At 32.7% G+C, this 22,814-nt stretch overlaps 1 protein-coding gene across 2 annotated transcripts in view; it reads left to right on the forward strand.

The window, feature by feature from the left end:
- Window positions 1–22,814, forward strand: part of Adgrl4 (adhesion G protein-coupled receptor L4) — a 103,033-nt gene that overhangs the window by 47,301 nt on the left and 32,918 nt on the right. Inside the window, exons 3-10 of one of the 2 annotated variants that reach the window (XM_020186579.2) lie at window positions 3,762–3,914; window positions 9,388–9,537; window positions 9,928–9,998; window positions 10,913–11,092; window positions 11,203–11,386; window positions 12,414–12,530; window positions 16,135–16,340; window positions 21,801–21,974. In XM_020186579.2, the coding sequence (XP_020042168.2) occupies window positions 3,762–3,914; window positions 9,388–9,537; window positions 9,928–9,998; window positions 10,913–11,092; window positions 11,203–11,386; window positions 12,414–12,530; window positions 16,135–16,340; window positions 21,801–21,974 (1,235 nt within the window). The remainder of the gene's footprint in view (window positions 1–3,761; window positions 3,915–9,387; window positions 9,538–9,927; window positions 9,999–10,912; window positions 11,093–11,202; window positions 11,387–12,413; window positions 12,531–16,134; window positions 16,341–21,800; window positions 21,975–22,814) is intronic. The other variant, XM_074079678.1, reaches the window with a different exon arrangement.

Raw genomic sequence — 22,814 nt, forward strand, 5'->3', positions numbered from 1 at the left:
ACATATTTCTAAAATTATTTTAGAATTTATCTCCAATTTAACTATTCTATAATAAATTTTTCAAGAAACTTCTAAATACACATTCATTTATCCCAATGAATAATTAAGTGTAAAGTGACAGCAAATGGAAAAAATAAATGGTAAGCACAAAAGCAAAAAACAGACTTTTACTATAGTGTACCATCTAATGGAACTCTCTCCTTGAAGATTAATTATTATGAAGACGGATACTGCAAAGTTTAAGGCTATTTAAATAATTCATATTTATATATTACTTCACAAAAATAATTTCTTGCCTATCTCCTCTACCTTGAGGGAAGAAAGGAGGTTACTTTCAGATAAGTGGTATTTTACTGAGTAAAATTTGAGTAAGACCATTAGGGAATACGTCTATATCAAATCTAGATGATTGGAATATTAGAAAATATTTTTATTTCCAAATTCTTGATAAGGAAGCTAAGAGGTCAAGTGGCCAAAACTCTACAGAAGGAAGAGAATGAAAAATCAGTCAACCTTTTAATTTTTTGCCTATTAGTATGTTGCCCAAGACTAGTAAAATTATAGTTAAATAATGTATTGGTATCTTAATTTATTTTTAGAAATACAGTCAGTTTAGGTGAAGTAAAGTCATTCATTTTCTTGGATTCTGACCAGTACTTCAGATCTAGTGACTCCTTTTCTCTGTCTTTTTGCATATCATTTTCACAGCTATAGTCCACAAGGGATACAATCCTCATCGTTTTCTATATTACCAATAACTGATCTAAGAACACAATTTCTTTTAAAGTTTAATATGAACTTTTCTCAGCATGCTGTGAAGGGAGTCAAATTTAGAAATATAAATGAAAACTTTTATTTTAATAAAAACTCAATTATATGCTTCTGTGTTAAGTTGCCTTTGGAATATGAACTCTGACAGGAGGGCACAGATCCTGACTTTTTGATTAATTTTTACTTATTTCCCAATATAGCCATTCACATTTGGGAACTGAGAAACTCCATAAATATTTGAGTAACTAACTGACTGCATCAAACCCAACGTGGGTAAAATATTTTTTTAACATGATTTAGGTACTTGTGTTCAATTTGTGAACCACTTCTCCATTGATTTTAATGAACTCATTTAATTTCTATTTTATGCATTTATAGCCAGATAGTCCTGCTTTCTGAGCATGTATGTATATATACCCATATAGAGTTCTACAATAATTTATTTTTATAATATAACTAATAAAATATATACATGTTATCAATGTATTAACTTTTCAGCATTTTGTATAAGACCAGTCTCAATTTACCTTAATTATTGTTACATTTTTAGAAACTTTCCTCAGCTTCTCCAAACCTCAGACATCGTGGTTGAGGGGAGACAAATGCCTGAGCAAATGCTAAATCTAAGCAGTGTTTAAATACCCTTTTCAAGTTTAGAAACTTTTCGATACTTCAGGTGAGGTGCGTACTTCCAGAATCACAAGTTGCACCACCTTCTGGAGTCTGACAGGTGATAGTGTGATACTTTCAACCTGCCTGGCCACAATCTTTTACTTACATTGTCCCAAAGTTGTTGGCCTCTGGGCAGAGTCCAGAACTCTTCCCTTACTTTCAGTTTACCCAAGAATAAAGCAGATCATGTGCAAGGGACTAGAATTTTCAGAGGAACTAAAGTTTTCAACTTCACATGTCAAGAAGCTATGATAAGGTAGAAAGGGGTCTGACAGCATGAGGATTGGGGGTTAGAAGGTTGTAGGGAAGAGGAGGAGTGGTGGGGCAAGAGGAGAGAAAAAGGAAAAAAGAAACCCTCTTTTTTTTTAATGGTACTTGAGCTTGAACTCAGGGACGACACCTCGAGCCTCTCCACCAGCCCTTATTTGTGAAGGGTTTTTTCAAAATAGAGTCTTGCAGAACTATTTGCCCAGGCTGGCTTTGAACTAACTGTGTTCTGCCTCCTGTGTAGCTAGGATTATGGGCGTGAGCCACCAACACTCAGCCAGAAAGAAACCCTCTTAAAGATGAGGTGTAAGGCTAGCTCTGCTTCTCATCATTTGAAGAAGATATTACTCCTTCCTACAGTGCATGTAAAGCTTCAGTGAATCAATATTTATGGGAGACTGGAAAAATCTGCAACTCTTCACTGAGCAGCTTCATGTATAATAACCTGGGTATCAATTCAGTGTTACATACAACTCAACTTCTATAAAGAAGTTAAATTTGGTTTAATTTAAATGAAGAATAAATATGAAAGGTGACTTCTAAACTTGACCTGTTTGGGCAATAATTCAACTATAATTTCTCTTTGTGTTCCCCAGTTAGATTATCTTTGCATTCTGTAATGCCTCAATCACTCCATGTCTTCATCTTTCTTGCTCTCTTTTTTTTTTTACCTTTAGTCTCCTTTCTTCTCTCTTACTAGTACTTATTATCTATTCTGTATTGTTCAACTTGGGTCTACCTGTTTCTTGGGACTACACAGCAAATTCCCACCAATTTAGTGGCTTAAAACAACAGGACTTTATTTTCTAACGCCTCTAGAGACTGGAGGTCTGGAATCCAAGAGTTGGCGTGCTCATGTTTCCTGCAATGAGACCAGGGAAGAATTCTTCCTGGCCTCCTTGCATCTCTGTACTGGCTGTGAGCCATGCCTGGCATTCACTGGCTTGTAGCAACATCACTTCACTATCTCCTGTCTTCACAATCTTTTCTTCTGTCTCTATATGCAAATTTCATTTATTTTATACAGACATCAGTCAGTGGATTAGGAAACACCCTAATCCAGTATGACCACATTTTAGCTTGATTATATCTACAAAGATCATATTTCCAAATAAATTCATATTGACCAACTCTCTGGGATTACTGCTTAAACACACCTTCTTGAGAGATTCAGTTCAGCCTACAGCAGAATCTTATGTCCTCTCCAGACCATTGTGATCACTTCTAAGAACTTATTTTCTAATCCAGTAATTTGACAGATAATATAAATATGTTTTCTGATCTTTTTTCTGGGGGTGGAGTCAGTAATGGGTTTTGAACTCAGGTCCTTACAGTTGATTAGCAGCACTTTATCTGTGGAGCTGTCTCAGCTCACATTCTGATCTTTAAAAAGGATTTCTGGACATATATTGTTTCTTGTAAATTATAAGAATACAAGCGTAAGGACCATGATATAATTCCCTTGTGTGTGCATATATGTGTGCTCGTACATATATGGAATTAAAGAGAGAGAATAATGTAAAGCATATGTTTGTGAATAAATGCATTAGTAAACAAATGAGAAGATAAGGTAATAAGTAAATAAGGTATAAGTAAAATAAATGGTCGATAAGGTAATACAAACTTCTACTAGGGAAAATGATGAAAATAACTAGTATGTGATAAGAGCATGTCAATTTATAATCTCTTATTTTTCATTTTTACCTAATGATATACTTTGAATAATTAGAAGGCATATTAAATAAATTCATAATCAAGCAAATGTTTAGTGACATTAGTATAGTTAAATGACATATAAAATTTGAAAAATATTAGGATATAGATTCAATAGCCATGTGCAGTGCTTTTGAGTTGACGCTATTTTGCTTGCAACTACAAAGGTTTCACATCATAAAACATGTATAGAAGGCAAATTCTTTACTCTTGTCTTTGAAACAAACACTGCACTACTTTAAACTAGTCAGCCATCAAAATTCTCAAATGCTTATGAAAAATAGTAGAAATTCATGAAAATTATATAAAAATGATGTTTCAAATTGATATGTCCACAGATGATAATGAGTGTGGAAATTTAACCCAGCCCTGTGGTGAAAATGCTAACTGCACTAACACAGAGGGAAGCTATTATTGTATGTGTGCCTCTGGGTTTAGATCCAGCAGTTACCAAGACAGGTTTATCACTAATGATGGAACCATCTGCATAGGTAAGTTGAATTATCTAACTTAAATTTTTTTTCTGTTTCTTATTACTTATTTCCTCTAGAGATTAAATAATATTTGAACCAAATTCTGCTGAATCCTGATTGTCCCCTAGTTGTTCAATACTTTCAGAAATGTCATTAGTTTCTAAATTCTCCAATGTTATATATCAGTAACTAAGAAATATTTATCCAAGGATATAAGAAAATAAGGTGAACTCTTTTCAAAAACAAATTCTTTGCTACTTCTTTTACTTTAGGCATAAATAATAAATTATCTTATTTTTCTAAATATTATTCAGTTTACCTACAAATATAATTTGCTCCAACTTGAAATCTGAAAAATTAATACACAAGCTGATAATTTAATCATATAGCCAAAGGAGATATGGCACAGGAAATTAAGATTCTATATTTAACACAGTCAGGAAAGGTGTGCTGCTTCTCCCTTACATAGTTAGATAAAAGAGTGGTATTCAAGTTAATGTAAGTCACACTGAAGTCTTTGATTATTTCCCTAGTGATATTCTCATCAATAAGCTAAGCAGAAGCCTCATAATATTCACATTAACTCGTGATAAGTTATGAGACAATATTCAAAGAAAATTTATCAGTGAAATAGCAGTACCAAAGAAATCATCCAGTCCCATACACCTCTGCATCATACTTGTTCTGCTATGCAAACAAGATTTTCTTCTTGTCATTTTATACCCAAGGAAGGTGAAGGGCTACTCTAGATTTACATATGTAAGATAAGGAGAGGGCTAGAGTCACAGTCATATCTCTAGGAGGCCATTGTTATTGCCACAGGAGACTTAATATGAGTGGGCCATTTAAGTCTCACACTGCATATTGCAGTGTAGTAAATTAATTTTTGCAAGGGTATAAAAAATTTTAAATGGGAGAAAATAATGCTATTCTTATTGAACAATAATTTTATCTTTAGTAGTTGCAGAAAATGTTTTATTGGAATGTAGCATTGCAATGTATTTAGGATCTAAGAATCTATGAAGTTCTACCCAGAAAATTTACAGCACTTTACTATCTGTTCTTCTCAAACCTATATCCCTGTTGCTAATCTCAGAATGTCATATAATGTATTTTATCTTTAATAGTTATGTTCAAATTTTGTAGCTCTGTAAGATTTATTAGAAATGTTTCAGTTAGTGAAGATGTTTAACTTGTAGCATCTTAATCACTGTAATACAGTACAATTTTATCTAATTGTATCTGTGTTCTCACTTAATACCATTACTCTCTAGAAAAATCTGTCTTTTCATCTGATCAGGTTCACTCTTAATATTCATCAGTTCACAAGGAACTATATTTCTCTCTTCATTTTTTCTTTTTATTGTTGTGCTGGGTGAGGGTATTCTTTACAAGTAAGAATTCCTTCTTCAGAAGAAACTGAATAACAGACAACAGAAGAAACACACATACACAAAGGTGATTGAATGACAACATTTTAAGGAGGGGTAGTATATTTGTAATTTAAGACTTCTTCTCCCAATAGTTATTTCTATTAAAATTCTGTGGAATGTCCCTAAGTTTTTGATAATTCCCTTTTTGGCTATTTTAAGTAGTCAGTAAACACAATAACTATATCGAAACCCAATACCCAGCACTGAATGCTTCTGTTTCTACCTATTTTGTTTGATGGATTATTCAGTGAAAAACTCATTCTCTGGAAAAATGTTATTTCTCACCAATTTTGTTGTCCTTAAGGATTAAGCTTCTCTGAGAAGCTGTGCAGCTACTTCTTTTATCTCCTTAGGGAATTTAAATGGAGAACCATGAATCTAGCCTCTTTTTGCATTAGTACATCACCTGGTAGTATACTGCTGATTTGGAATTCTAGTTGATCATTAAATTTGACAAGCATAGTAATTATAGTCATTAAAAACCTTAATAAATGAAAAATGGAAAAGGACTCCTCAGCAAAATTCTTTGCCTTTAGTCTTTATTTAAATACTAACTTTCAAAGATAAGGTAATTTTGTCACAGAGGCTTTGGGTGAGATTTAGCACTGTGCATATTTTTTCTACTCTAGAAATCACAGTAAAATAGAATGTCAGATGCCCATCATCCATGAGAGCTAGTTCTAGACTATCATTTTACATGTGGGAAAAATGAAGCAATCAATAGTTAAAGTGACTCTCCCAAAGCCTAATGAGTAGAAACCAGGAATTTCTTCCTTCTGTGTGCTTCAGAGTAGTGTTTACCAACTGGAATTTTTTGTGCCCTATTTGTAGTACACATTCTATATAATCATATATGCCCTCACTCCTGGCTTTGAATAATATTAAAATTGAATTTTGTTTTTCTAAATCATTAATAATAATTGTAAGCTTATGATCAAAGCCATCATATAATCTTGTTTTAAAAGGAGATTATGATAAAATACTACTGGATGGACTAATTATAGACATGAAAAACAAGCATAACCTTTTCCAGGAAAAAGTAGTAAATGAATTAAGATTTTTAAGGTTGCATTTGCATTTAGTAATATTTAAGTATGTACATAAAGTTAAGTGACAAGTTGGTAGTGGGGAAATTGAGTGAATAATTAAATCTCATCTGTCAATCTTATCCTGACTTAAATGCTTACATAGCCATAATTTAGTTTCATTAAGATGGAGAACAGGGTTCTTTTTATCTTTTATAAATTTGGGGGTTACCAAGACATGACAACCTAAAAAAACTCATTATCAATTTGCATCTCTAAGTGTACCAATTCAAAGGCTCCTAAAATTTGGAAAAATGTAATAAGAATACAATCTCTGATCTAGATTCCCAAATACAATATCAGGTACCTACTATATGCTAGGCACTACTTCGAATACCTTCACATACATTTTCTCATTTGTTATGAGATAGAACTCTTCTAAGTTATATGTATTTGTTTCAGGTACTACTCAAGGTTACATAGCTAGTGAGTGTAAGAGTCAGGATTTAATTTAAGGTCTTCTGTTTAGGAAACCCCATGACTTTTCTTTCAGGAAAGTGGAAGCAGAATAGATTTATCAGGATCAAGTCATATACGCTGTGCAAGAGATTACCATAGAAGTCAGCATGGATCTTGCTGCAAAACATGTGTCACATGTATTTTGGCCAGGGCAACTTCATCCCCATTAAAGGTTTATTACTCTCTATCTTACTATGTAAAAGGAGGGGGGCATAGAACAATGTACTGAGGATAATGGAAGGTCTTTTGACTGCGTTGGCATATAGCCAGTTGTGGTGATCACCTCACTATTACTGGGTTAAACTCAATAAATTCTACCCCCAAGGCCTAGAGTGATGATATCAAATCAGTAAGCCCCATTTCCACATTTTAGTGAAATATTGTGGGAAGAAATGAATAAGCCACAGGGCAGTTAGAAAAAAATTGTTCAATAGCATAATTAATATCCTTTCATAACATTTAAAGTCTGAATATAAAAATGTACATAACCTTAGTCTTGAATGTTAGTAGACTAGAACACTTCTACTACTACTACTTCTGTTACTATTATTCGATTACCATATTATCTTTTAGTGAATTCAGAATCTGAAATACTCTACTTGGTCCAAGTTGCTGGGATAACAGTAAGCTGAGTGAATGATGGTGGGAGAGCTTGAATTAGAGCAGAGATATCAAAAGAAACTCCAAAGAGTGTGAAGGGGGCACAAGGAGAAAATGAAACAAAGTCATTAATAAATAACAAGATTGTATATATTTAAACCCAAAGTAGAAGAGAATGTATTGAAATTGATTTTGTAAAGCAAAGATTTTTATGTTGCTAACAGACTGGGTTTCAAGTAATGTTCCCAAGAATATTGCATATTTAAACTGTTTTAAAATATAGAGAAATCAACATCTTATTTGCAGAATTCACAGAAGCCATCAAAAACAAGAAAATATGGATATACAAAGAATATATTGTCTTTCCCATGAAATACATGGTGTTGTTTATGATACTTCATTCGATTATAGCTTCATTGGACATGTTTCCAGTTAGGATGCAGCATCTGTTTCTTCAACAACTGTCCAAATATAACTGGTCTTGGCTTTAGTCCCATGCTGTCCTCACTTTATTGACTTCAATAGCCACCAATAACTGTAGTCTGCACTGCGATATACCTACAATGAATGCTTTCCTTGATAGTCAACCTGCTATAATTCGTCCCTTACTTTAGTCGTTGCTCATTTGTTTCTGTGGAAGGATATTTTCTGAATAGAAGTAAAAATAAGGGCAAGTGGATTAAGGTTGTGACAGTAACATCCTTGTTTCTTTAGATATAGTATTTGGATTTCTGGATAGTACAGATCATGAATACATAGACTTTTCAGAAGAACCAGAGGTTTTATAATCTTCTTTCAACCGTTAAATTATCTTTTCGAACCTAATATCGTCACGTTTCTAGTTAATGGAAATTTCTTCATAATCTAGCAAGTGGTTTCACATCTGTTCTGATGTTTGGATGTTTTTCTGTGCCTTTATTGTATTTTGAAGTGAGAAATTGGGAAAGGTGTATTTAAAATACAAGCAAGATGGCATTTTAAATTAGACTTTTTAACTCCTTTTTTATACTGGTAAATAGTAAAAAATAAAATTGTTAACTTAAAATTAGAGATTCATTTATTAATCTAACAGAAAGTGTTTCTAACATGTCAAAACTGAGCTAGGCACACGAAAATATTTGCATTAATTTTGAGATAATGGTCTGGACTCTTCAGTTCTTCAGAATCGTTCATTATCCTGGCAGAATATTTATAACTTGAAGGCATTCTTCACTGCAGTATAAAATTTTAAATTAAGAATATAAACAATGTGAGCTTAAAAGCCAGCACTTTTTATGGCTTCAAGATATAGCTGCTGAGAATTTAAGACTTAATTCTGTATAACTTATTACTTTACTTATACTTAAGTATGATGATTGTACAGTAAGAATCATAGTAAAACATAATTTCAAACGAAAGTAATAAATTGTGTGAAATTTTAAGGGTCTTGATTCACACTAAGATCTGTAGCATCTTAGTTTTTAGGGTCATGTACATGCAAAAATGAAACTTTGAAAAAGGTGAGTCAGTCTTTTATCTTCCAGATTATTCTAAAACCAATTGTTCAGATCAGTTTAGCTTTAGACTAGAAGAAAAGAAATTTTAATAATTGGGTATTTTTTAAATAAGGACTAAATGTTATGTCTTCAATGATGGAAATTATTTTAATAACTTTAATTACCTTGTTGATGTAGAAAGCAGATTGAGAGTTTGGCCCAAGAATAATATTTTTAATATTCCATCAAAATGGATAGGCCAAGTTAGAGTTAAAAAATATTTACAGCTAAGTTTTCTCTACCTTTTTCCAAATGATATGGTTTTCCTTGTGCAATTTACTATCAGATCACTATGTAGATGCAAAATGGTTATCAACTCTGTAGCAACTATAGGAGTTGTTATGCTAAATTAAAATAGTAATTTTTCAAATATTTCTAGATATAGATGAATGCAGTGAATCAGTTGTCTGTGGTGAACATGCGGTATGTGAGAATGTAAATGGTGGGTATAACTGCTTCTGCAAGGAAGGTTATCAGACATCCACAGGAAAGTCGCAGTTCACACCAAGTGATGGCTCTTACTGCCAAGGTAATTTATATTCTTAAACTTTATGTATTGTCAAAGAACGGGGTAAAGTATTTGGTATACATTTGTGAAGTATTAAAGAGTTACATTTCCAAGAAATGGTGCCAACATTAATTATGGCCTATAAAATGAATTTTGAAGGGGATATTATTTTATTTCATGGAAAATGTAGAATGCATGTTTTATGTAGTTAACATTCATTCCACAATCCTTAATAGTATTTTCTTCCATTTCTTCTGTGAATTATTACACATTGTAAAACTGAAATTGAAATTTAAATGACAAAGAGTGTGCTATTAATATTTAAATGAATGATCAAAATAATTGCAACCCATATAATCAACTAAGAAAAAATATTTTTAAAACTTACTATGCAATCTATTTTTTCTACAGAAAATGTGAATGCAAATTGCCATTTAGATAATGCCTGTATTGCTACAAATGTTAACAAAACTTTGAAAAAAGTAAGTACTCAAATTAAGTTAAATTTATTTTATTTTGGTAGTTTGATCTCAGTTATAATGCACTCCAATGTCATATTTCAAAAGTAGTTGTTGAACTACTGCCATTTGAAGTAGTTGTTGAAATACTTCTATTATGTAGAATGGAAACTATTTACATACAGAGAACTAAATATTATGATTACATCACAGATAGGATTAATTTGAAACTCTCCAAAGTATTGAAGAAAACTTTAACATATTTAATTTATGGTACTTTTTCTTTATTTGATATACTGAAAGATTATTTTTGACATCTAAAAAATGTTATTGAATGAAAAAGTAAAAATGTACTTTGACTACCCACCCATTCCCAAATTCTAAGGAGACATAGTTGAATGCAACCGGATTTTCTACTTCAAAGAGCAAATAAAGTAGAACATTCATAAGATTATTGTCATGCAATTCGAAGTGTGACTCTCAATATGAGCAATCAATGACCACCTAAAACAAATTTCCATTTCATCACACAGTAAAGAATTTTCTTGGTTGATTAAAATCTAATTCAAGTTATCAAGTTATAGTTTATTAATCAATATATCAATATTTATAAGTACTAAGGAGTTTGAATATTAAGACAGGTTCATTGGTTAGTATATAATATTATTCTGGAGAAACAGGAAGTTATTTTAAAAACCATTTTTGCAAACTATACATTCCAGCATGCACTGACTCTTTGCTTCTTAGTTATTTGCTAATCTATTGAAAATAAATTCAAATTTCAGTGCTGCATGTTATGACTCAAATTTATTCTGGTAATTTACACATAACACAAGAAAACAAACCTTAGAATACATTTAACATGTAAGTCGTAGTCTTAACAAGCTCTTAATAGAGCACTAGGTTGAATCCCTTTTTCTCGACTTATTTTTGCTCAGATGGGACCCAAAGAAAACCCCGTGGCTTTTTTACAAGAAATCTATAGAAATTCTGTGACAGAGCTTTCACTGATGGATGTAATTACATATATAGAAATATTAGCCAAATCATTTCCATTGCAAGATGATATAAATAACACTATCTCAGCCAAGGACACCCTTTCTAATTCAACTCTTACTGTGAGTATGTTGACCTTCAACTCTTAATATAATTGATCTTTATATTTTTCTTACATTTGTGATCATTATGAGATTCCAATATTTTTAAAAGATGTACTTTTTTAAAATAGGAATTTGTAAAAACCATGAATAATTTTGTTCAAAAGAATACATTCGTAATTTGGGACAAATTACCTATGAATCATAGAAGAACTCATCTTACAAAACTCCTGTATACTGCTGAACAAGCTACATTAAGAATTTCTCAGAACTTCCAAAAGACCACTCAGTTTGATACAAATTCGACTGATGTCGGTAAGATATGAAGGTCTTGTTTTCCAAACAAGCCATTCTCAAAAGATGATGGGATGGGCCTTTGAAATACTGTTAACTAAATTGGTAGTAGTTTTGTCAATGTAGAAATGATTGGTGGCTCATAGTATAAAAGCAATATGAATGAAGTTCTGTACTGGTGAAAAGGATCACTACAATGGGTGTTACTCCCTATCTATCATGTCAACCTTTTCCTAATTCTGAGCTACTTACCATTTAAGTATGCATAGTACATTGCTCCTGAGTCATTTTCACTCAATCATTTCCTGACTTTTTGGGATCTATTTTGACCAATGACAGTTACATTTAAATTTCTGTTTAGGAATCCTTTGCACTTTGATAATATGAAGCAACCAACATAGCAAATTAGGAATGTTCCTGTTTCATGCAGTTTCATACTTAAAATATTCAGGATCATGGGTCAAATTGAGGATGCCTCTAAGTTTGTTCTAAAGAACAAGATACATTTTGTTAAATAATCTGTTATGTCATAATAGATTTATAAAAATTATAATCTCAAGATTCATCACTTATCAAAATTAAGGTTGCAAGCATTACAACTAGGATATAGGCACCCTACCTTTCTATGAGGCTGCATAAAAAAAGGTGAAAATGTACCAGGTAAGAGAACTATCACCCAAGGATTTTATTTAAGTATTGTTTAGATAATAATTTACATTATAGATGACATACTCTAAGACATTTAGTTGCTTGTCTTTACTTTAGAAGTTGTGTATGGATGACTTTGAGTACATGCATAATTTGTCTTTGTTTCACTCAATAAAAATTATGCAATTGCTACTGTAAAATGAAAAAAAATTAAAACTTGTTAACCTTTAATAACATGAATAATACTGTCCAAAGATGTACATAATATGTTCGTTCTACTTGCTATTAAAAAGCTGAAATTTAATAATCATGGATGAAATTGTCTCTAAATAGCACATTGATTATGCACATTGATTAAACTAATTTCAGAGGATTTATGATTTTCATTGTTTTGTTTCAGCTCTCAAAGTTTTCATGTTTGATTCATACCACGTGAAACATATTCATCCCCATATGAATGTGGATGGAGGCTATATAAAAATATTTCCAAAGAGAAAAGCTGCATATGATTCAGATGGTAAGATTTTAACAACTTTACATATAATACATTAATGAATTTTCAATAAATACTTATACATTTGATTATATCATACATGCATGTAACTAATGTGTGCTTTACTACAGAAAAACGTTTGATGTTTATATATAGAATGTTCATATTTGAACTTGAGATTTCATTCTCATGTAAATTCCTGAGAATATTTTTTTAATGTTTTTATTAATATATGATACTTATACAGGGAGTTTTGTTGTTCTTACATGACAATATCTGGGTCCTTGTTCTTCACCACAAAACAAAATTTGTAATTATGTGAAGAAAGAAAAATAGAGATAGTGTTTAAAAAAATAGATCTTCTTTAGGCTTAGACTTCTTTTTCCGGTTGTCACTGCTTAGCCTTTGAGCAGTAAACTCCTCAACTAAATTAAACGCAGAATTAAACATAAATGAATCAAAGAATACTAGTACTAGCAGGAAACAATGATTATCTAAACTAATATTTTTAATTAATTAATATCACTCATGTGATGGATAATGAGATAAAGGTACAAAGTTGATGGATTTGTCTCTGTGTTTATCAGCAAATAGTATGGAACCAGTACCAGAAAGGGGGGAGTTAACAAAGAATCAGCCCAAGCTTTTGCTCCACATTGACCTACAGTCAAGCAAGTAGCTACTATTTTAGCCATTTATCTGCTCTATTAGAACAATGTTCTCAGTAGAATGCTGATGGTAGAATTGCTGTTATAGCTGTTATCATGTAGGTAAAAATACATCATTTAGGGAGAACATGATTTCAAATATTTTCTCTAAGAATAATTGGATGGTTATAAATACAAATAAAAAATATACAATTCATGCATAAGATCCCATGTTTAGACACTACATCATAAAAAGATGAGCTTTATCATTAAAAGCATGCCTCACATTCTCAGAAGAATGCTTATTTTGCTTTATTTACTTATTTTATTTTATTGCACTGATGTGCATTTTTTCCTTATCTATCAGTATTATCCCCTTTATTCTTTCTTAACATTTTCTATGCAAAAGAAGCATATGGTTATGAAACACAAAGGAAAAGCTAGCGAAACTGCCACTAAACCCTACCTTATTAGACCACATCCTATCAATCGACTATGCATACAATATTAAATCCAAAGAATCCATTAAACTGTTGAAATTTCAAAGACAATTTGAATAGTGTTAGAAGTTGGGACAAAAACAGTGAAAACACCTATTATGGTGACAGACGATATTGTCTCAGAATTAATATCTCTAATAGACACTGTTTGATTGTAGGGTAGCTTTGTTATATTAGTGATCACACAAACAAACTGATGTTTGAAAGGGATGGAAATATCAGCTCTCAATAATTCAAAATGAGAAAATATGTTTTCCCCAATGTTGGATCTTAAAAGGGTAAATCTAACAAACTGATCAGAACTTCTCAATGCTATCTACATGTGATTTCATTTATTGATGTAATTCATTAATAAAGACACATGAATTATTTAAAACATGCACAGTGCCATTAGTAAAAAGATAAAGGAGTTTCAAGTATCTCAGTCAGATTTTTAATCTTTGTTTATAGATTGAATTTTAGCAGAGTAGGGAGGGAATTCAGAATAAGCAAAACAAGATTCAATGCTTAAACTTTGGTTTTATGATAAAAAGATAATGGGCTTTTGTTAAGAAATTCCACATTTGTTTTTAAATTACTTAAGAAATTTGAATGATATTTAGATGATTTAGATGACCAAAATAGAGAAGCATATAAAGGCCTTTTGAGAGGATGTTTTTAGTTATTGTCAAGAGAGTTGCATTAAAGCAATTTGAGAACAATGACTCTCTAAGGAGGTCATTGCATAGTCTATGTTGGTAGTAAAAATCATAACTTCTGTCACCCTGATAGTTTTTCAGTAGTCTGGATTGCAACGTGACTGGGCTATAGTAATGCAACTTCAATAATGTTCAAAAGAAGCACAGGTAACAAAATGAAATAGATAGATGTAAGGAAAAGTAGTACTACATGGGAATCCCTTAACAAATATATACAAGTATTGATTCTGAATAAATTCTCTAGAACTTCAGCCCAGTTATTTGAACTAAGTAAATGTTAAAATATTTGTTCTGGTCATTGAATTAAAGGATGTATCTTGTCCTTTGAGAATATATGGCTAGTGTTAACAGATGTTTGAAATCATAACATTGTAAAGAAAAAAATGAGAAATGATAGGTATGATTAAGTAGGAATACTCTTTTCAAATAATTCCAAGTTTTTAATTCCTTTCATTATTGAATGAACCCCTAGTTTTTGATGGAACAAAACAGATATTGTAAAAGAGCTCAGGATCTTAGATCTAGGATTAGCAAGATATCATGGGAATTGAAAAAGATTCAAAATATTGATAATGAACAAATGCGAAAGCATTATTTATAAAACAAATCAAAAGGGATTTTAGAGTATTCTGTGCATCTCTTGTTCAACATAAAAAAACTCATGTTAAATAAATGTTAGTCTTAGGATAATGGTAATGAATAGAGTTTTAAAATTTCCCTATATTACTGATTCTTCCTTTGATTTTGGACCCTCTCCTACTATACACCCTGAGAAGCCACTGCCCTTTTAATTGGATGTCTTGTTAGCCTTCAGGGTTTCAGGTTCTGCATCAGGCCCCGGTCTGCCCATAGCAAACCCTAGGATACTTGTCATCACTTACAGTCATAATTTTACTAACCCAACCATACTGGAATAACATCCATTTGTTTCTTTGATAAAAGTTTTCAAAGTGTCAGATCAGGAAAATATTCTCTGTAATGCGTGGAAGCTAAGCAAGGCTCTCAATAACATTTTCTGTGGTGCTTTTTAAAATCAAGATTGAAAACACAGATAGCAATGGCACTTTCTTAACTTCTTCCTCACACAATCTCAGTGAAGGGACACACTGCCTTTTAGCGTGACATGGAGGTTTCCATTTGTTTTATCAAGATCCTTTGTTATGATGGTATTTTCTGCATTTATATTTGTGACTCTGTAGGTTTGGGCTATATGTTGATACACTATATTAGGGATGGCTGCCTCCCAAGGCAATACATTTCCTCCTCTGACACTGAGTGGCTGTATGTGTACTAAACAACAACCACTATGGGAGTACAAGGTTGAGCTCAGAGGAGCATCACAGCCCATCCAATGCTATACTTTCTTAACTCCATAAACCTGTGGCAATTTTTTCCCCATATCTCTCCAATTCACCTACTACGCATGGAAGCAATAACTCAAAATTTTATTTTTCAAATGAATACACTTCACATTCTGACTCTTTGTTAAGATTTAGATGTAAATTTATCTAGGACTGTTTTCTTACAACTATTGTTTGTGTGGGGGGAATGCTGCAGTACCTCATGATTATTTTTATACTCGTAATGGTCAGGGAATATAAGTGTTAATGTAGATTGGTAATGCTTCTACATATAGGCTTATTGGTGGCCCACATTGCACCATCTGAGTATGTCTATGACTTCATCAGAGTAAAATGTTGGTCTGTTCAATTTTATGCTTATTTTAAGAGCTTGAGTGTATTGACTGTAAGCATTTCACTAAGTCTACTTATTTGATTCATAGGCAATGTTGCAGTTGCATTTTTATATTATAAGAGCATTGGCCCATTGCTTTCCTCATCTGACAACTTCTTACTGGAACCTCAAAATTATGATAATTCTGAAGAGGAGGAAAAAGTCATCTCTCCAGTAATTTCTGTCACAATTAGCTCAAACCCATCCACATTGTATGAACTTGAAAAAATAACATTTACATTAAGTCATACTAAGGTAAGTAATTTTCCTCATGTTGTTGATTAAGGTTGTGAAATACTCACAGAAGTGGATTTTTTTGTTGTGTCACTTATACGTGAGATTTAGAGTTTAAAATACAGATTTAAAATTAAGACAAAACAATAAAATGGTTTCAACCAATTTTGGTTTTTTTGGGTTTTTTTTTGCAATGCTGGGGATAAAACTAAGGGTTTCACACACATTAGGTTGCATGATGCTTCTGAGATAGATCCCCAGCCCAGTCCTCAACTAATTTTCCTATGAAATATGTTTATATTTCCAATGCTCTTCAAAGTTTGTAATCAATACCAAAGAATTTACAAAACTGACAGTCTGAAATTAAGTTATATTCTAGTTTTATCTTTAATACACTATTTCAGAAGTTTCCATACCTTCAAAGAGTTAAATATACAAAAGTATTAGAGCCAAAGAGATAAGTGTCACTTGTGCTAGGTGTTTAGTTAATCTTTATCATATAAAATAATATTTGCAGGGGCATAGACATTGATTACAATAAAATCATAAAGAAGTTTGCCACATTTCATAAAAAAATCAGCAAGAATCATTTTACTCTTATTTTTATCCTAAATAATTTTCAGAGTGAAATATAGTTAAAGCCACAGAATAAAAGACATCATTAGAACTAACCAATATTCAGTTATATTAGTTAAAAAAGAATCCAGGAACTGAAAATTGCCAATTGTTGCTACCTTTTTACAGTGAATGATTTCATGGGTTTTCAGCAGAATTTCTGTTTTAATATGTGATTAACATCATTCTATAGTTCATTTGCAGAACCTTGAATCTGCCCATTGCATTTGTTTATTCATGGTGGTGAACAGGGGCCTTCTAAATAGAAATAATACTTATGCTTACTCACAATATAACTGTATATACTAAATGAAGACACTTAATGTCATAGAGAAGAACTAAATGTATTAAAAAAAGGAAGTCAGACATTGTTTCACATGCCTGCAATCCCAGCAGATGGAAGGTCCAAGGACAGTCTAGGCTACAGAGTGAGACTCTATATCCAGATTTTAAAAAAAGAAGAAAAGGTTCTGGTAAATAATAGCTGAAACTAGAACAATAGTAAACATTGCTCTGAGAAAAAAGTTGTCACAGGTTTTCAGAATGAAAAGTATCCTTAGATTTATTGTTCATCTTTTTATTTAAATTTAACTGATACATAAAGATATAAAATTATACATGTTTATAAGGTACTATGTGATTTTTCAACACAAGCATATTTTGTGTAATGTTTAGTCAGGTTAAACATATCTATCCCCTAAAGTAGTGACCATTTCTTTTTGGTGAAAGGATTCAAAATTCTATCTCCTATCTTTTTGAAATATATGGCACATTACCATTATAAATCACCCTACCTTGAAATAGCGCACCAAAACTTCTTTCTCCTATTTAACTAAAAATTAGTACCCATTGATCAACTTTCTGGAGCCCTCTTGCCCTCATTCACCCTACCCTCTGGTAACTAACATTCTATTTTCAACATTTATGAAATCAATTTTGTACTTGTTTCTGTTCATGACTTACTTAACATAATGATTTCCATTTCCATCCATGTTGTCATAACTGACAAGATTTTATTCTTTTTTATGACTGAATAGAATCCCAATGTGCACCAGCTCTGTACATCACATATTCTTTATTCCTTCCAACTGATGGACACCTAGGTTGGCTATTGTAAATGCTGCTTCAATAAACATAGGAGTGCAGATATTATTGCTTTGATATACTGATTTCATTTCTTTTGAATAAATGTAGTAGTGTGGCTGCTGAATTCTATAATCATTCTATGTTTACACTTTTGAGGGATATCCACAGTATTTTCCATAATTGCTATACTAATTTACTTTCCTACCAACAATGAGCAAGAGTTCCTTTTTCTCCACATCCTCACTAGGTCTTGTTATCTTTTGTCTTTTTGACATAGTCATTCCAACACATCTCTGGTGATACCTCATTGTAGTTTCAATTTGCATTTACCTAATGACTAGTGATATTGAGCACTGCTTCATAAACTCTGTTGTTTCCTTTGCTGTGAGGAGCCTTTTAGTTTGGTGCAATCTCATTTGTCTATGTTTTGTTTCCTTTTCTTTGTAAGCTAGCTGAAGAGTTACCAATGACAAGCCACTTTACCAATCCCTGTTTAACAAAGAAACAAATCAAACAATAACAAAGAAACTCTCACAGTTAAAAAATAACTTCACAATAATTAATAGAAAATTATCCTTAATATGCCTCCATGTATAAATCTTTTCCATCAGTCATGCCCACTATGAAAATCCCATCACTCCCTCTAACAATGTATCTACTTAATCCTGGTTCTTCTCTTTCTCTGAATGAAGTTTTAATTTTAATTTTCCTGAGAGAATAGGACCTGTCTCATCTATAACATCTTCACTGTCCTAAGAACCCTGTGGCCCCACTGATGAATACCTGCTTCTACATTATCTCAGAAAAATAGTAATGATAGTCACAGTAATGTTAATAATAGCAAACAACTCTTATATAGCGCTAATGTTGACCAGTATGCCAAACTATATACTTTAAAAACTCATGTATTCATCACAAGGGCAATATGACCATTTTATAGATTAGAATCTGAGACTCCAAGAGAGTCAATAATTTGCTCATAGTCACCCAGCAATTACAGATAGAAGGTATCAGTCCCATGCAGTCCTTCTTCAGGACCCATGTCCTCAACAACTGTGATTCTCCTACTCAATCTGATTCCCTGAAGCCATGGACAACCTACCTCCTGAGAAATTAGGCTTCATCTTACCTTTCCTGGATCTCTCCACATTGGTGCTAGTGTCTCAACTGACAAATAGACTCAAGTGTCTGGCTTCTTTCAGAAAAGAAAAGCATTCTTCTTTGGCTCTATATCTCTTTAACCTAACCTCTAACTCTTCTTCATTTTAAGCTACTAGAACTAGGTATTATCTACTGACTTTCACCTATGGAAGATTCAGATTTAGTTTTCTTCCACACATCTTCTCCTGTGATATGCAAACTCTGAGCCACTCTTCCCATGCTTACCTCCAGATTTTGGCAAAAGCGGTTTTCAGTGGTATACCATCATAATGTGGTGTATTTTTCACACATGAATAATATAGCCAAGCCATTTTCCTATCAATCCATCTGCTTCAGTTAGCTCAGATCTCTGTTTATCCATTACTAATTTCTTCCCAAACTCAGTGACAATAATACAAATCACTCAAAACTTTGAAATACATATGACTATCTATTAGTTAATGTATTGTCTTAGAGCTAGCCTTCCAAAGCCTCTTTACTCTGATGCCATCTGGGTAATCTGCTCTTCGACCTGCTGTGCAACTATGATACGAGGATGACTCTGACCCTCATCCTGAATGCACTGCTTACTTCTTTCCTCCTGTGTCCCTGTGTCAATTAACACATTTGCATAAGCTAATCAATGTCTTCCTCTCTCAGTTTGTTGATGTATTTTGGTGTCATGATCTTCAGTAGCTGCTTGAAAAACAGTAGATAGATGGTAGATAGGTAGAGAGAGAGAGAGACAGAGACAGATATATATAGAGAGAGAGAGATGGGGATCTTGCTAACTGTTTGCCTGCTGGCCTCGAACTATGATACTCCCAATCTCTACCTCTTGAGTATCTGAGCCATGGTGAGCAGCATAACCTTTACTTCTTTTAACCTTGGTTTCATTTACCAGGTTCACCATCTCATCTCTCTGAGGTTTCATTTGTGTACATTTTAAAAACTGTTTTTTGCTCCCTGCATTGTCTTGTTCCTAGTTATCTTTGTTTGGTTTGTCAGCTTTTTCCTCTCTCCTGTGAGAGCTTGTTTTCAGATGTGTAGTTATTCAGGGCCATGCATTTATAGTTAGGTAACATATCAAATTGGGCTTGTTGCAGTGGTGTGCTTCTCTAGAGAGTTATCAGGCAGGTTCTTGGCCATGGCATTGAGATCATACAGGTCAGTAGCTAAAAGTAGCATCTCTCAGATGGATGGATTCTCTTTTCCTACTTAAGGACAGTAACTAGCTGCAAGGACTCAGAGAACTAAGAAAGTCTTCTGTAAACAGGCTCTGACACCCTTGTTTTCTGAATGATGCCAACACTTTCTATTGACTTTTTATCCCCAATTGTAGGGTCCCTCTGGTGTCTCTGAGATTGGACTTTTCTAGTCTCTTTTTGGGGCACTAAAGAGTTCCACTTTCTTCATATAGCTTGACCTCCTTGACAAACTTCTAGTCATCTCTTTAATTTGAATTCAACCATTGTCTTCTCAAACTCAACTCCAGTCATTCGTGTCTGTGCTGATCAGTGTTCCAATTGTTGACCACACTTGTATTCAGTGTACATCACATTAAAGTAATATCTCATATTAAAATGATTTAAGTTTCTGGCATCCTTGAAGTGGAATGTTTTATCATTTTAATTGAGAATTCTGACTCCTTAAGCAGTGCCTATCACACATTTGACACACAAGGCAAATTTTCTTTAATAGTTGTCTTAGAATTTGAGTTTGATTCTTAAATTTATCTTTGATATTTCCTGGCCTCTGAACACAACATCTCCCTCACAGGTTCTTTTGAGTGTCAAACTAACAAAATAGATGAGAAAGCACTTAGTTAAACATAAACTGCTAAATGATTATACATTTTACTTCTACAAGTTCAAATTTCTATTAATAACTATTAAAATGTATACAGCATTAGGCATAGTGCTTGATTACTTAGTATAAAACATGGCAATGAGAACTCGACTATTTATTGAATACTCACTCATCGTGATACAACTCTTGGCTGTCACAGATCTTGTCTTTGCTAACCTTGGTGCTCTGCAGTAACAGTCTTCTAGATGTTTCTGGAAAACTCCTGTTCAGCCTTACTTTAAAGCTTTCCTAGTTTCCACTCCAACTGTCTGCAAACTTCTGTTACCACATCTGTGTGCCTCACCCTCGCTTCTTCAAAGTATCTGCTTCCTCAGACCACCTTCCATCCATTTTCCTCCCTCATTGATTTATTTTCCTCACTAATTTTTCATCTCCAACTAGGATGTCAGGTCAACAGTACAAACCTTTTTTTCTGTTTTGTTCAATGTTGCATTGTTAGTGCAGAGATAAGAGACAAATATCCTGTAAATAATAGATACTTTTACAACAAAGATGTGTATGTTGACTATCATACTTTGTTCTAAATGATGTATTCACAATCTAATTTAATAATAACAATTAACACACCTCTGTGACATGTGATTGATAAAGTATAGAATTGCTGCAATATAAATTTCAGTTCTACACAGCAACAGCCTTAATTTATCAAAATTTATTTTATGTTGCTTTTTAGGCATTTTTAATCATTAATGGCATGTTAACTATGACAAAGGTTATACTGTATATGTAACTTTTTCTCTTTCTCCCATCGATAAAATGTTTCTTTTTTAGATCGCAGACAAGTTTAGGACTCAATGTGCATTTTGGAATTACTCACCTGATACCATGAATGGTAGCTGGTCTCCAGAGGGCTGCGAGCTGACTTATACAAATGCGACCCACACTTCTTGTCGCTGTAATCACCTGACACATTTTGCAATTTTGATGTCGTCTGGTGCTTCAATTGTAAGATTATCTTCTACTGCATCTTCATAAATCTGCCCATCCGCTGTTTTTTCCTGTTCTTTCACCATGTAATTGAATAGAGTAATTGTAGGTTCTCTTGCATGTAATAACCACATTTAGTGTAATTGTAAAACCCCAGCATTGTATTTCTTTCAGTCTTTGTTTTCCTTCATGCCTTCTAGGAAATACATAGTGTGGATTTAGGTTATTTCTAACCTCAGACTTCTTTAATCCGTATTCTCTGGTAGATAAGATTGTATATGAAATACAAATCCATTGATTCTTAGTTTTTTATGCTGCTTTCATTATCCATTTACACATTCTAATGCATCATGGAATTTAAGGCCTTTTGCCTTTGCACTGATGGTTCATTTTTATCAGTGACAAAGTACTCAAAATATTTCATACCTGAATAATAATTTTCAGCATGTTTATAGCTAATATCATATGTTTTATAATGTTGAAACCCACAAAACTTTCAAGCATGAAAAATCTTTTTAAAGTGAGTAATTTCATCTTATATATGATTTTCATAATATCTTACATTATGTAATTATTGCATCATTTCATAATTTACATCTGTATAATAATTTTCATTGGATTATATACTTCCATACATACTTTTCATTACTAAGTACACTAAATGGCCTGATAAATTTGTCCAAAGCAATGTCATTTATAGACATAAGTTTTGATCAGGCATGGCAGTGCATACAAGTAATCCCAGCTACTTGGGAGGTAGAGATCAGGAGGATCACCACTTGAGGCCAGATCAGGTAAAATGTTAGTGAGAACCCATCTCAAACACCACCCAGCCAGGCATAGTGGAGCATGTCTGTG

Source organism: Castor canadensis, chromosome 7 (genome assembly GCF_047511655.1).
Source record: "Castor canadensis chromosome 7, mCasCan1.hap1v2, whole genome shotgun sequence".
Taxonomy (NCBI): Eukaryota; Metazoa; Chordata; class Mammalia; order Rodentia; family Castoridae; genus Castor; species Castor canadensis.